The sequence below is a fragment of the Octodon degus genome, unplaced genomic scaffold (genome assembly GCF_000260255.1).
Source record: "Octodon degus isolate 3935 unplaced genomic scaffold, OctDeg1.0 scaffold00033, whole genome shotgun sequence".
Taxonomy (NCBI): Eukaryota; Metazoa; Chordata; class Mammalia; order Rodentia; family Octodontidae; genus Octodon; species Octodon degus.
The window spans coordinates 15,399,176-15,414,031 of NW_004524609.1; the positions used below are offsets into that span (position 1 = coordinate 15,399,176).

Consider the following 14,856-nt stretch of genomic DNA (forward strand, 5'->3'; position numbering starts at 1 on the left):
GATGGATGATGGACGGATGATGGATGGATGGATGATGGATGGATGGATGGATGGATGGATGGATGATGGACGGATGATGGATGGATGGATGGATGATGGATGGATGGATGGATGGATGGATGATGGATGGATGGATGGATGATGGATGGATGATGGATGATGGATGGATGGATGGATGGTTGGATAGATGAATGGATTGATGGATGGATAGATGGATGGATGATGGATGGATGATGGATGGATGGATGGATGAATGGATTGATGGATGGATAGATGGATGGATGATGGATGGATGGATGGATGGATGATGGATGGATGGATGATGGATGGATGATGGATGGATGGATGGATGGATGGTTGGATGGATGAATGGATTGATGGATGGATAGATGGATGGATGGGCAGACAGGCAATGGATTGGACTGAGGATATAGTTCAGTGGTAGTTCAGCACATGTGAGGTCCTAGGTTTTATGCCCAGTATTGCAAACAGAAAAGAAAAAAAACCAAACAACATATGTGAGTTCCAAAAGAATGGCACCTTTGAGGTCAACAGAGAGATAGGCAATGAGAACAGGCTGAGTGGCAGCCGGTTGACAGGTACGAGAAAGCTGAGTTAGAAAACACCGAGTAGACAAAGTGGTTTTTTTAAAAAAAACTTGGCTTTAGGGGCCGGGGAGATGGCTCAGTAGAATAAGCGCTTGCCTGGAAAGCACAAGGGCCTGAGTTCAATCCCTGGTTCCGAAAATAAAATAAAAAATAAAAACTTGGCTTTAAAGAGTACAGGATTAGCCAGGCATCACCGTGGATGCCTGTAATCCCAACACTTGGGAAGCTGAGGCAGGAGTTCAAGGCCAGCCTGAATTACATAGGGAAGCCCTGTCTCAAAAACCAACATAATACCTCCAAGCAACAACAAAGAGTACAAGACTGTGCCCTTGAATGTTTCTAAATTTGGTGGCAGTTTCACTGTAGTTGTACCCTGAGGGTAAAGAGTTTAGGGAGGAAGGGAGGTGAGGACAGTAAGGGCCTAGCATGGAGAGAAAGGAGGGGCTCAGCCCTCAATGAATGCCCACCTGACAGGGACCCAAGGACATGCTGACCACCTGTTTCCCTGCAGGGCGAGCCCCCCTTGGCCCTGGGCCTGTCCACATGGAAGGCCCTGAGTGTCCTGAAGGAGCAGTTGGAAGCAGCATTAGAGGGACACCTCAAAGAACGGAAGAAACGACTTACATGGAAGGTGAGGCTTAGTCCCAGGCATCCAGAACCTAGGTGGGAAGGGAAAGAAGCTGGGAAGGCTGCTCCTTGCGGCTGCTCTGTGCCCTGCCCTCCTGGGCAGTGAGAGACCCAACCAAGACACATGAGAAATCAGGAGCTGGGTGTGGTGGTGCACACCTATAATTGCTGCTCCAGGAGGCTAAGGTGGGAAGATCACAAGTTCGAGACCAGCCTGCTCAACTAAGTGACTTAGTGAGATTCTGTCTCAAAAAATTAAAAAAAGGAAGGGCTGGTGATGGGACTCAGTGAATGCCTTGGATTCATTTCCCTCTACTGCAAAAAGGAAGAAGGAAGTCAAGTTTCCTTCTCAGAGTGATGTCCGGGCCCCACCTGCTGCAGGAGCCCAGCATACTGAGGTTAAACGGATTGGAGCAAGATAGCCATGAGGACTGACTGAGGGGTCCCAGTCAGGGAAACAGGGAGGCAGGGGAAGTCGCCAGATTGGAGCTGGACGGGCCACACACTGCCTTTCTGCTGTCAACCCCCAGGAGGTGTGGAGAAGCAGCTTCCTGCACCACAGTAACCGCTGCTCCTGTTTCCACTGGCCCGGGGCCTCGCTGATGCTGCTGGTTGTGCTGCTGCTGTTGGGCTGTTGTGGGGGCCAGCCAGCCGGCAGGTAAGCAGGGCCCTACAGACTCCTGCCCGGGCCCCACTGACCCCCTCAGACATTCCAGGGCTCTGAAGAGGCTTCTGCCCCTGAGCTGTTGCTGTAGTGGGCTACTGGTTGTGTGAGACTCTGTCTCTTCAGTCCCCTGAGTCAGGAACCAGGAGACACTCTTTTCAGAGGGACTGAGTGGAAAGGGGGTGCTTTGGACATGGGGACTAGCTAGGGGAAGGGTCTTTATCCCCCTGGAATTACACCCTCCACCCTGCCTCTCAACACCAGCCATGGGGTGGAGCTGGTCAGTGCTTCTGCACTCTTCCTGCTGCTGCTGCTCGACCTCATCCTCATTGGGCGGCAAGATCGGCTGAAGCGCCACGAAGTGGAGCGCAGGCTCCGGGGGATCATTGACCAAATCCAAGGTGAGACGAGAGCCAGACAGCATGTCCCTGTGATGTGTCAGAGTCCCGAGACTCCCCACCGGGGGCCGGCACCTGGGGGTGGGTGGCCTATGGTGAGCATCCCAGGGGCTGTCATCCTTGACAGAGTTAGAGATACTCTTTGCCCTCTCTTGAGCGGGGCCCTGAGGACTGTGGGACAGCTGTAGGCACCCAGGCTGTGGCCTGGACAGACAGGAAGCTGATGGTGGCACTCATGCATCCGAGCTTGCAAATGTTGAAAGGCGGACAGAGAAGATCCTATCTCTTGCTAGAAGGGCAGTTGAGATGTCCTCTTCCAAGTCTGTCCTGTCTGGTGTTTCTGGGCTGGGGAAAAGGTGAGAAGGTAGGCCAGGGGAGCAGAGATGCCTCCAGGAATCAGAGTTGGAGCAGGAAGTGGGCAGCTTGAGGTGAGTGTCCCAGTTCCTAAAGGAGAGAGCCATTGCTCAGCCCTCTGTCAGGCTGGCATTTATTAAGTTCCCACTATAGATGAAGTTTGACTTCTTGGAGACACTATTGCTCCTACACTCCGAGGAGGCCTTCCTTTGACAGTGCGAGGCAGTGGATGTTTAAGGGCTGACATGATTAATTGCAATCATAAGCCAGGGCCTGGGAGTACAATGGTAGTGGAGAAAGATGTGCCTTGCCCTCCTGGAGCTTATTCTCTTGCTCAGGAACCATCAGTGGCTCCCTCTTGCTTCTCCAAGCCATCCCAGCTGTCTCTGGTGGGTTCCCGGTGCCCCTGCCACAGGCTCTCAGCCTTCCTGTCCAGCTTCTCTTCCTACACTACTCATCCTTCCATTCTAACTGCTCTCCCTCCCTAGACCCTCTGTGTACCAACCTACTCAGTGCCTCTGTTCTACTCTTCTCTGCCTGGTAAGCTTCTCCCTCATGGGAGAGGCATCATTGAAACAAGGGAAGCATTTGAATGATTGGGGTAGGAAAAAGCAAGAGCGGGCTGTGTCCCTTGGTGTGTGTTGGGTTGGCTGGAGGATGAGAAAGTTGCTGTTTTCTTTTCTCATCAGATGCCCTCAGGAATGGCAAGGAGATCAAGTGGCCAAATGCCATGTATCCAGACCTCCACATGCCCTTTGCTCCATCCTGGTCCCTGCACTGGGCCTACAGAGACGGCCATCTGGTCAACCTGCCAGTTAGCCTGTTGGTAGAAGGGGACATCATAGCTCTGAGACCTGGCCAGGAATCCTTTGCCTCCCTGAGAGGGATCAAGGTAGCTGGAGGAGGGTCTTCTTCCTGGAAACTGCTGAGGAACATCTGTAGGCCACTGGGGGTTTTTAGGGCTCCATCCTGAGCTTTCTAGCTAGCTCATGGGCTTTGTAAGAGGTCTTGGAAAGAGCTGGAATCCCTTCTTCCCGCTGCTTTTGTTTTTGCTCTTGGATCCCAACTCCCCAGGCCCTACCCTGAAGGGCTCTCTGGTAGTAGATGGTCTCTGACCCCTGGAGCTGTCTCCACTTAGTTGGCACTGTCCCGGGAGAGAGGCTTCAACAGCCCTTTCCTTCCCCTTGCCTCTCTTCACTGCTGGCAGGATGATGAGCACATTGTGCTAGAGCCAGGAGACCTGTTCCCTCCTTTCTCTCCACCGCCCTCACCCCGCGGGGAGGTGAAGAAAGGGCCACAGAACCCTCAGCAACACCGGCTCTTCCGAGTCCTGGAGACCCCTGTGATAGACAACATCAGGTAGGGGTGCTGGCCCACCTCACCCATCCCAAGGCTGTTTGAGAGCAGGCCCCCCCTCAGGCTCTTCTCAGGTTGGTGAGTGGCAGTCCCCACCCAGTCTGCTCTGAGGCTTGCTGTGAAGATGGCTGCAGGCCCCTCCCCCAAGGGACCATTGAGTAAGGGCCAGGGCAGACCAGAGAATTCTAGGACTCCACAGTGCTCAGTGAAGCCCTGGCTAGCTGAGAGGCCCAGAGACCTTTCAAAGCATGGGTATTCTGACTTTTTTCTCCATCGGGGCTGAGGGTCGCCTCTTTCCGCAGATGGTGCCTGGACATGTCCCTGTCCCGCCCAGTCACTGCTCTGGACAATGAGAGATTCACAGTGCAGTCAGTGATGCTGCACTATGCTGTGCCCGTGGTCCTGGTGCGTGAGCGCGGCCGTGGGGCAGGGGCGAGGGCCAGTCATGGGGGAGCCTCGGGGCCAGGGCCAGGGCCAGGTGAGCGTGAGAGCAAGCAGAGGGCCCAGCGTGAGCCTGCCAGGGATCTCAAAGTCAGGGAGCCTATGGGCCCACCCCTCCCGAGGGAGGGGGCTAAGGCTGCACCCTCCTGTCCCTGCAGGCTGGCTTCCTCATCACCAATGCCCTGCGCTTCATGCTCAGTGCCCCTGGGGTCACTTCCTGGCAGTATACCCTCCTCCAGCTCCAGGCAAGTTCTGCTCTTCTGTTGTGCTTCCTCTGTCCATTGGCCTCTCATTGCTCCTCTCCATAGCCCAGAGTACCCCCAGACTTCAGTTTAAGAATGCCTCTGTCCCCCTTCTTCCTGTCCTACCCTGGGACAACTGTTCTTTCCATTCTGGGGAGAGCCACGTGGCAGGGCAGCTCTCCCCTTCCTCCTCCCCCGAGCCGGCCAGCAGCTCCTTGGGAGCCTCCTTGGTCCTCCTTCCCAGGTGAACGGCATGCTGCCCATCCTCCCCCTGCTCTTTCCTGTCCTCTGGGTCCTGGCCACCGCCTGTGGAGAAGCCCGTGTCCTGGCACAGATGAGCAAGGTCTCTCCCAGCTCCCTGGTAGGTGCTCTGAAGTCCCATGGGAGACAGTGGCAGGAAGGAAAAGAGGAAACTAGCTGAACTGGAGAGGGCAGGGTAGAAGCCTGGCACACGTGTTTGAGGTGCTGGGCGGCAGTCCAGGACTCTGGCCCTTTCCATTCCCAATTTCTAGGCCAGGCCAGGGTGAGGGTGGCATCTTCCTGGCTCTCACCAGTGGGGAGTCCAGACCGCCAGATGCCTTTTCCCAAAGGGGCTGGGGGCCTCTTGGCAGTGCGTCTCCACCCTGCCAGAGTGGAACTGGCGTGGAGCAAGGCTTTCCTCACCCAGGGCCCTCCCTCTTTGTGCAGCTGGCCAAGTTCTCGGAGGATACTCTCAGCAGCTACACAGAAGCTGTCTCTTCCAAGGTACACTGACAGTGATGGGTTCTACCCCAGGCTTCTATGGCCACAGACTCCTATACCCTTAGGCTCTGTTCTGGAACCCTGTCACCCTATTTATGGCCTTGAGTCTCCTGCCAGGCATGTGCCCCTCCTCCTCCCCCACTGAATGTTGATATTACCCAGGCCCAATCCCAGAACACAGGACAGCATGCCTTAGAATCCCAGCTTTGTGGCATTCGCCAGGACTTTTCCTGATTTGGGTCTCAGGTGATCTCTAGGGAAATGAAGTTGTGCCCCAAATGGCCTCCCAAGACCCTGTCTCCTACCAGGAAATGCTGCGCTGCATTTGGGGCCACTTCCTAAGGGTGATCCAGGGGACGTCACCAACACTGAGCCACAGTGCCAGCCTGCTGCACAGCTTGGGCTCTGTCACGGTAAGGGTAGCCCTGCAGGGCAGACACGCACCTGTCCCTCTACACCTATGGGTCTGGGCTGTCCCTTCTGCCCCTTGAGCAGCCCTTGGGTGATTGGGCCATTGCTAAGTCCTTTTCAATCCTGGCCTCCCTCCTTGCAGGTCTTATGCTGTGTAGACAAGCAGGGGATCTTGTCATGGCCAAATCCCAGCCCAGAGACTGTGCTCTTCTTCAGTGGGAAGGTGGAGCCTCCTCACAGCAGCCATGAGGACCTTACAGATGATCTGTCCACCCGCTCCTTCTGCCATCCTGAGGTAGAGGAGGTATGGTCAGCTCCTGTGGGCTGACTGGGCCAGGCCACCTAGCCATGGATCGTGGCCTGTGGCTGTGGGAGGGGGCTCAGCTCTGGGTGCTGCCTCTGAGCAGTGGAGGTGAAGCCACAGGACAGGGTAGTAAGGGGTCCAGAACTGCCTCCTCCCAGGCCTTCAGGAGCTGTGGGACCCTGGTCCTAGGCCTGTGCTCCTGTTCTCCTCAGCCCCATGAAAGAGATGCCCTCCTGACTGGCTCCTTGAACAATACCCTGCACCTTTCCAACGAGCAGGAACGTGGAGACTGGCCTGGTGATGGTCCCAAGCCCCCCGAGCCCTACTCTCACCACAAAGTGCACAGTCACAGCAAACACCTGTCTGGCTCCAATGTGAGCTTCAGCAGGGACACTGAGGGTGGCGAGGAAGAGCCCAGCAAGGTGAGAAGAGGGAGGCAGAGTGGAGAGGCCCCTCGTCCACCACAGGTTGTTCTTTCCCTTCCTGCTCTGGGGTACAACCCACCCAGCCTGATCTAGCAGGATTTAAGTGTGCAGAAATTGCTCAGTACAGTGGTATATACCTATAATCACAGCTACTCAGGAAGCTGAAGCAGGAAGGTTGCAAGTTTGAGGCCAGCCTGGACATATTAGTAAGACCCTGATTTTTTGGGTAAAAAAAGGCTAGTGATGTAGCTCAGTAGAAGAGTATTTGCCTAGCCTGCATGAGGCCCTGAATTCAATCCTCAGTACTGTTAAAGAAAAAAGAAAAGAATTCTGAAGTCACATGCAGAGCCCTGTCCCCTCCCCCAGCCTGGCAGCTTTCTGAGCCCAGCCAGAGTCTCCTCTGTAAAGTGGGCACCACCCCCTCTCCAGTTCTCACTGATAGCCACTGACCTCCTAATTGAACCTTCCAAACATAAAGCAGTGGCTCCCCCTCTGGTATTGTCCTCTGGCTAAAAAAAGATCCCTTACTGTTCTCTCCCTGTGTGTCTGTCCCTCTATCAGTAGTGCCAGTGTTGCCATTGTCATTGGGCATAGGTCCTAGGGACAGGAGCCTGAAGGTACCTCCTCCCAGGGTCATGGCCCTTCTTGTAGGGCCCACCTTGGGCAGCACCCATGGGTGGAGGTGGAACCAGGGTCTGACTTCTACTGCTGCCCCCCATTTTCCCTAGGCCCAGCCTGGGCGTGAGGACGAGCCCTACGAGGCGGAGGACTTCGTGTGTGACTACCACCTGGAGATGCTGAGCCTGTCCCAGGACCAGCAGAACCCCTCCTGCATCCAGTTTGATGATTCCAACTGGCAGCTGCATCTCACCTCCCTCAAGCCCCTGGGCCTCAATGTGCTCCTGAACCTGTGTAACGCGAGTGTCACCGAGCGCCTGTGCCGCTTCTCAGACCACCTGTGCAACATCGCCCTGCAGGAGAGCCACAGCGCTGTGCTTCCAGTGCACGTGCCCTGGGGCCTCTGTGAGCTGGCCCGCCTCATTGGTATGGCTGTGCCAGTGGTGGTAGTGGCAGCAGGGCAGGGTTGGCATGGCGGCAGCTGACCTCTCAGAACTCCCCAGCATTGTATCCAAACAGACCAGGCCCTGGCATTGCACCTGCTTGTCAGGAGTACCCAGCATTCGTCCAGCTTAGGACAGCCTGCAGTTAGCCAGACCGTGGTGCATGACAGATCTAGTCCGGGAAGGTAGCTGAGTGTTGGGGTAGAAATGTAGAAAGAGCTGGCCAGATGGAGTAGCTTCTGTCTATGCCAAGGGACTGAGGTGCCCAATGGTGCAAGCCCTCTCCCAGTCCCCTGAGTCCTGTGTTCATCTGCAGGCTTCACACCGGGGGCCAAGGAACTCTTCAAGCAGGAGAACCACCTGGCACTCTACCGCCTACCCAGTGCTGAGACCATGAAGGAGACTTCGCTGGGGCGGCCCTCCTGTGTCACCAAGCGGCGCCCTCCCCTCAGCCACATGATCAGCCTCTTCATCAAGGACACTGCCACCAGTGAGTTCTGTGCCAGTTCAGCTGACCTAGCCAAAGCCTGCTGGGAGGGAGCTCTGTTCTGCCCCATTGTTTCAGGGAGGCCTGGGCAGATGAACAGTAGACCACTTCCTGAGTCCTTCAGTGTGGCAGGGACTGCACTTGGGGACTGAGGCCACAAAGGCAGGATTGTCCAAAGGACAGGAAATACAGCATCTGCATGACCAGCTCAGTGGAGTTCCATAGTTTCTTTACAGTCTGGCCTAGGCCTTGCTTACGGCCCTCTCCTGTCAGCGCCTCCTTGGCACCTTTCTCAGGGTTGGTGACATACCACCTGTTAGGTCAGAGGCAGGGGTGGGAGTTTTTCTAGAGCCCTCTTGGTTGGACTTTCTGTCCTGTCTCCAGGCACAGAGCAGATGCTATCCCACGGCACAGCTGATGTGGTCCTGGAGGCCTGCACAGACTTCTGGGACGGTGCCGACATCTACCCTCTTTCAGGTTCTGACAGGTGGGTGAGGAATTTGCCAATCTCTGTGCTTGTCTCACAGTCATGGGGCATCTCAGGTCCACCCATCTCACCTCCTCCCTGCTTCCCTGGCAGAAAGAAAGTGCTGGATTTCTACCAGCGGGCCTGCCTGTCTGGTTATTGCTCTGCCTTCGCCTACAAGCCTATGAACTGCGCCCTGTCCTCTCAGCTCAATGGCAAGTGTATTGAGCTGGTGCAGATGCCTGGCCAAAGCAGCATCTTCACCATGTGCGAGCTGCCCAGCACTGTCCCTATCAAGCAGAATGCCCGCCGCAGCAGCTGGAGCTCTGATGGTATCGTGTGCTGGGGCTGCGGCTCCCTGGGGCTGGGTGTCTAGGGATCAGAGAGCTTTCAGATGGCCATGGCCTCACTTGCAGCAGGAGGTGCCCGAGGCCCCATGCAGGAGCTGGGATGCCAGCCTGGCCCTTCCTAGTTGATGACAGAGGGAGTCCCCAGGTTTCTCATATATAAATGTGTGTCTACAGTTTTGTTGTGATGTTCAAGGGGGTTAGAGCACATAAAAGTGCTTTCCTTTCCAGTACTCTGGGAGGCTAAGGCAGGAGGATTGCAAGTTTGGGCCCAGCATGGACAACTGAGACCCTGTCTTAAAAAAATATAAAAAAGGATTAGGGACATAGTTTAGCATGAATGCCCTGGGTTTAACCTCTAGTGCCAGGGGGAAAAAGTGCTTTCTTAGATAAAACTGCATGTATTCACATGGTCTTAGCCTTATTAGAATCAGACAAAAGCCTAGGTCACAAGCCCTGCTGGGACTGAGGGGCTCAGAACCTACCCCTCATACCTTGAAACACATACATGGGGGGGGGGGATCCTCAGGAACCCCAAAGGCCACACACTAAAATTGGCTGAGGGTGGGGCCAGTCCTGTAGCTTGGAGCAGAGGCAGGCAGGAGCTGAGCCATGCTCTTCCTGGCTCCCCAGGATGGCCACCTGACTGATGACTACCTTTCATTGTCTTTTCTCCTATGTCTTGGCTCTTCTGTGTTTCTTGGCTGTGTGTGTTTGTGGTGGCTGCGTGTGGTCCCTGGGGCCTGCGTGCTCATTGATTTGGGTGTGGCATCTGTGTGTGTGGCCCCGGACTGCCTCCTGGAATCTGCTGGTTCCTGGGTGTCCTGACGGGCCCATGTCCTGGCATCCTGCGGCACATTGACCGGCTGTGTCTTTTGCCTGAAGAAGGGATCGGGGAGGTGCTGGAGAAGGAGGAGTGCATGCAGGCCCTGAGCGGCCAGATCTTCATGGGCATGGTGTCCTCCCAGTACCAGGCCCGGCTGGACATTGTGCGCCTCATTGATGGGCTGGTCAATGCCTGCATCCGCTTTGTCTACTTCTCTTTGGAGGATGAACTCAAAAGCAAGGTAGGGAGAGCTATCTTCCTGTCCGACCCCTGAGCTTTTTCCCCCAGGGCGTTTTGGCCCATGGCTGCCTACCTTTTACAGGTGTTTGCAGAAAAGATGGGACTGGAAACCGGCTGGAACTGCCACATCTCCCTCACGCCTAATGGTGACATGCCTGGCTCCGAGATCCCGCCCTCCAGCCCCAGCCATGCAGGTTCCCTGCATGATGACCTGAATCAGGGTGAGGTCAGAGGCATGCAGCAGGGATGGCATGGGCTGGGACATTCCCCTCCTGAGAGCCACAGCGAGGGTGAGCCTTCAGAGGGAGGGACCCCAATATTATGCTCTCTGAAAAGTGGTCCTGAGATCCCTGCAGGGAGCAGCAGTAGATGGGAAGAGTAAACCTGCAGGCAGGACAGGCAAGGAAAGGCCTCCAGCAGGCTGGCTCCAGATGAGGGACAAGCTTTTGTTCCCACAGTGTCCCGAGATGATGCGGAAGGACTGCTCCTCATGGAGGAGGAGGGTCACTCAGACCTCATCAGCTTCCAGCCTACAGACAGTGACATCCCCAGCTTCCTGGAGGACTGCAACCGGGTATGATGGTAGAATATGTCCCCCATACCCCTTGCAGTGGCAGCATAACTGGCCCAGGAGAGGGGCGCAGCGGGGAGGGAAGGCAGGGCAAGCACAGGGATCCTTCTCCCCATGCATCCTGAGGCCACTGGCCTCTCTGCTTCCTCCAGGCCAAGCTGCCCCGGGGCATCCATCAGGTGCGGCCCCACCTGCAGAACATTGACAATGTGCCCCTGCTCGTGCCTCTCTTCACCGATTGTACCCCTGAGAGTGAGTGCTGTGGCCCCCTTGCTGAACTCTGCCAGGCTGCACATGCTGCGGGTTGTAGAGGGCATATGTTTCCCCTGCAGGGAGTGGAGGAACCCGAGTTGGGTCTGGCTAGTAGTTGGCACATGGGTGTGCCTACTGCAGGAATCAGAAGTGGCAGCACTCACATGGTCACGCTGCTGGGTGGCACTGTTCCAAAGCGTAGCCCACCTCCTGTTGCTTCCTGCCCTCCTGGCCCACGGATGTTTGCTGGTGCCCACAGGGGGCTCCACCTGCCTGACTGTTATGCTTCCTGCCTGCCCCCAGCCATGTGTGAGATGATAAAGATCATGCAGGAGTACGGGGAGGTGACCTGCTGCCTGGGCAGCTCTGCCAACCTGAGGAACAGCTGCCTCTTCCTACAGAGCGACGTCAGGTCAGGGCAAGACCCTAGGGCTGCCGAATCAGCATGTTTCTCCTGACAAGGCCTATGTGGGGCGGGGGGCATGTCCCGTGGTCGATCCTCCCTAGCTTGCACCCTGGCACCTGGGGGTGGTACAAGAAGAGGAATAGGATGCTCGGCCTGGTGGGAGACGGGGTAGGGTCTCACAGAGTATGGCTCACCCGTGGGCTCTTTGTACACTGAGCAGCATAGCCCTGGATCCCCTGTATCCATCCCGCTGTTCCTGGGAGACCTTTGGCTATGCCACCAGCACCAGCATGGCCCAGGCCACCGATGGCCTTTCTCCACTGCAGCTGTCAGGGCAGCTGAACAGTCTGCCCTGCTCCCTGACCTTTCGCCAGGAGGAGACTATCAGCATCATCCGGCTCATAGAGCAGGTGAGAGGGCCAGACAGGTGGTGGGGGATGGAACTGTGTGAGGGTGCAATTGCTCCGCAGGAGCCCTGTGGGTTCTGTGGCCCTCATACTTAGTTCTCCTAGCAAAGGAATCTTGCAGTTGAATTTGTCTATGTTCTGTTCTCGCAGAGTATTGGGGCACCTGGGTCTTGGGTGAAGCTTGTCAGCAGTAGGGCCTGAGAGAGATCAGGCAGTCCCTGGCCATAATCTGTCTTCCTTGGTCCCTAGGCTCGACATGCTACCTATGGCATCCGCAAGTGCTTCCTCTTCCTGCTGCAGTGCCAGCTGACCCTCGTGGTCATCCAGGTGAGCTAGGGGCAGCAGTGGAATTGCCCTCTTGCCACCCAGTTCGTGGTCCAAGGACCAGTTGAGAATCTGAGGGAGGCTGGGGGTGCAGCATAGCCCGAGAGTCCCCAGAGCCTCTCTAAAACTCATGGGGGTCTAGAAAACATGTCACTGACAACAGTGTGCCCCACAGCTTCAGGTCCTCTAAGTAAGGGCTCAGGTGTCTGTCTGACAGGCAACTTGGTGGCTCTTGGGGGTCTAATTAACTTGTCAGAGTCTAATTGTGGTTCCTGGGTTCCTTCCTCGTCCAGTTCCTTTCTTGCTTGGTCCAGCTCCCACCACTCCTGAGTACCACAGACATCCTGTGGCTGTCCTGCTTTTGTTATCCTCTGCTGAGGTGAGACACCACCAGGGAGGTGGGGCTGGGTCATCAGTGTGTGTGTCCCCAAAAGTCAGGGTTCTGGAAGGACAGCTCAGGGCTCATCTCTGGTGCAGGAGGCATTGGGGGAATGCCCCTTTGTCGTCTTTCTCTCCTCCAGCTCTGACCTCTCTAAGACTTCCTGAAAGATTCCCCATGAGCGTTGGGGGACAGAGGTGACAGTTACCATCCCTGTACTTATACTTGCTTTGCAGCATCTCCCTGCTGGGGAAACCACCCCATAGCTCCATCATGTCTATGGCAACAGGAAAAAATCTTCAGTCCATTCCTAAGAAGGTAAGTGAGACAGACTTACTATCTGTCCCAAGGCTGGAGCCTCTTGCAGAAGAATGCAGGCAGTCGTGGAGGGGGCTGAATGTAAGGTGCCCCGACAGGGCCTGACTGGGAAGGCTGCAGAGATCAGTAGATCTGGAGCACCAGCTCCTGCCCAGAGGAGGTAGTCATTGCTTAGAAAAAGCTTTGCCAGGAGCGTGGCCCATGCTCTTCCTTCCCCGGGCCAGCTACAAGCGTGAAAAACCACCTGGGTACCAGCCAGCAGGGAACAATCCACGGGAGTGACTGGACTCTCCCTCTCCTGCAGACCCAGCACTACTTCCTGCTTTGCTTCTTGCTCAAGTTCAGCCTCACCATCAGCTCCTGCCTCATCTGCTTTGGTTTCACGCTGCAAAGCTTCTGTGACAGCGCCCAGGCCCGCAATCTCACCAACTGCTCCTCCATCATGCTGAGCAGGTAAGCACCCAGCGTTCCCTCCCTCCCTACCCCAGCCTGTTTCCCTGTGGCCCCACGGGAGGCTAAGCGCTTGTCTTGCTTTGGTAGTGATGATGACAGGGCTCCAGCTTGGTTTGACAACTTTGCCAATGGCTTGCTGTCAGCTCAGAAACTCACGGCTGCCCTGATTGTCCTGCACACTGGTGAGGACTGTGCCTAGGAGGGTTTCTGGGGCATGCGCACAAGGCCTCAGGCTGGTAGGAAGTCCCTCTCCATCTTTTACAGTTTTCATCTCCATTACACATGTGCACCGCACCAAACCCCTGTGGAGAAAGAGCCCCTTGACGAACATCTGGTGGGCTGTGACTGTGCCTGTGGTGTGAGTAGTGGTGGAGAGAGGGGCTTGGGGTGGAGAAGGGGCTTTTGCAGTGCTGGACTCTATATGGCACTTCCCAGTGCTGTGGCCAGAGGCACGATGCTCTTCCTTAGCTGGTCAGACCACTGAGTCAACAAGGACGGACTCAGGGTGACTTGAGGTTCACACAGGGCTGTTCTTCTTCCTACAGGCTGCTGGGTCAGGTGGTCCAGACAGCTGTGGACTTGCAGCTGTGGACACACAGGGACAGCCGCATCCACTTTGGCCTGGAGGATGTGCCTCTGCTGACATGGCTTCTGGGCTGCCTGTCCCTGGTCCTTGTGGTGGTCACCAATGAGATTGTAAAACTGCATGAGATTCGGTGAGCTATAGGCAGGGCATCTCTCTTGGGGCTCAGGCGTGTTCTCTAAGCCTTTCACCCCTTTGTCAGCATCCCTCCCTCTGTCCTCTCATTTCATGTCTTGTCCCATCCCCTGGTCTGAGGTCTACATCAACCTGTATTTTAATTTACCCCATAGAGTCCGGGTGCGCTACCAGAAACGACAGAAGCTGCAGTTTGAAACCAAGCTCGGCATGAACTCTCCCTTCTGAGCCATTGGCCGTGACGGTCACAGTTGCCCTGGCCCCTGGGGCTAAAGCCAGGACCATCCCTGTATCTGGGAAGTTGCTATCATGAACGTTTCAGGGTTTCCTCTTGTGCCCTATGGCACTAGGAGTCCAGCTGGGATTACTGACCCCTGGGCTCACTGTGGATAAGCTGAGGAGCTGTGGCCTCAGCCAGACAGGACCATCCTGGCTCTTCCCTGGCCTTACCAGGGGCACTCTTGAATGTATGACCTCAGGCACTTGGCAGAGGGGCCCTTAGGGCTATTCCCCTTCAGGGTCCCCTCACCCAGCACCCTCACTCTGGCGTTCATGCACAGCCTGGAAGCCAAGATAAGGGCCTCAGCCTTTGTGGAAGAGCAAAGACTGTTGCCGGGGAGGTGCTGTATCCTGTCTTCCTGGGCACAGAGCTGGGTGTGGCCCTGATGCCCTGACCTCCCTCTGGGGGGGGTCTAAAGATAGAGATGGGGCTCCCCCACATCTCTTTCTGTGCTGGGCTCAGCAGGCCACGAGAGTCAGTCTTGGGAGATGCACCCAGGTTTCCTGTAAACCTGTCCTCATTCTCCTGGGAGAAATTTTTATTGGTGTATATTTTTTATCAGAAATGAGCCTTTTAGGAATGAATGTAGATTGGTTTATATTAAAACTTATAAATTGCTTAAGAAAATTGTGTAGCTGGTCCATGAGGCAGCCATGCAGAGGTGTTGTCCTCTAGGCGGTGGCTCAGAGGGCCCCTGGCGGCGAGGAGGGTAGGCCCAAGCCATTCTCCTTCCACACTGGGGGTGCCTCG

The 14,856-nt window shown here is 55.8% G+C and overlaps 1 protein-coding gene across 4 annotated transcripts in view; it reads left to right on the top strand.

Annotated features, from left to right (window-relative positions):
* The window catches only part of Tmem94 (transmembrane protein 94), a 57,118-nt gene extending 42,312 nt beyond the window's left edge, over positions 1 to 14,806 (top strand). Inside the window, exons 3-32 of one of the 4 annotated variants that reach the window (XM_023714078.1) lie at positions 1,120 to 1,239; positions 1,766 to 1,893; positions 2,164 to 2,300; positions 3,341 to 3,543; positions 3,859 to 4,010; positions 4,310 to 4,412; positions 4,607 to 4,693; positions 4,935 to 5,051; positions 5,378 to 5,434; positions 5,740 to 5,844; positions 5,985 to 6,146; positions 6,359 to 6,568; positions 7,300 to 7,615; positions 7,949 to 8,122; positions 8,504 to 8,606; positions 8,700 to 8,917; positions 9,818 to 9,999; positions 10,081 to 10,219; positions 10,457 to 10,572; positions 10,722 to 10,821; positions 11,125 to 11,233; positions 11,448 to 11,637; positions 11,884 to 11,961; positions 12,252 to 12,337; positions 12,574 to 12,655; positions 12,960 to 13,108; positions 13,196 to 13,290; positions 13,373 to 13,466; positions 13,654 to 13,824; positions 13,982 to 14,806. In XM_023714078.1, the coding sequence (XP_023569846.1) occupies positions 1,120 to 1,239; positions 1,766 to 1,893; positions 2,164 to 2,300; positions 3,341 to 3,543; positions 3,859 to 4,010; positions 4,310 to 4,412; positions 4,607 to 4,693; positions 4,935 to 5,051; positions 5,378 to 5,434; positions 5,740 to 5,844; positions 5,985 to 6,146; positions 6,359 to 6,568; positions 7,300 to 7,615; positions 7,949 to 8,122; positions 8,504 to 8,606; positions 8,700 to 8,917; positions 9,818 to 9,999; positions 10,081 to 10,219; positions 10,457 to 10,572; positions 10,722 to 10,821; positions 11,125 to 11,233; positions 11,448 to 11,637; positions 11,884 to 11,961; positions 12,252 to 12,337; positions 12,574 to 12,655; positions 12,960 to 13,108; positions 13,196 to 13,290; positions 13,373 to 13,466; positions 13,654 to 13,824; positions 13,982 to 14,054 (4,056 nt within the window). In that variant the 3' untranslated portion in view covers positions 14,055 to 14,806. The remainder of the gene's footprint in view (positions 1 to 1,119; positions 1,240 to 1,765; positions 1,894 to 2,163; positions 2,301 to 3,340; positions 3,544 to 3,858; positions 4,011 to 4,309; positions 4,413 to 4,606; positions 4,694 to 4,934; positions 5,052 to 5,377; positions 5,435 to 5,739; positions 5,845 to 5,984; positions 6,147 to 6,358; positions 6,569 to 7,299; positions 7,616 to 7,948; positions 8,123 to 8,503; positions 8,607 to 8,699; positions 8,918 to 9,817; positions 10,000 to 10,080; positions 10,220 to 10,456; positions 10,573 to 10,721; positions 10,822 to 11,124; positions 11,234 to 11,447; positions 11,638 to 11,883; positions 11,962 to 12,251; positions 12,338 to 12,573; positions 12,656 to 12,959; positions 13,109 to 13,195; positions 13,291 to 13,372; positions 13,467 to 13,653; positions 13,825 to 13,981) is intronic. The other 3 variants (XM_023714074.1, XM_023714075.1, XM_023714077.1) reach the window with 3 other exon arrangements.
* The last annotated feature ends 50 nt before the right edge of the window (positions 14,807 to 14,856 follow it).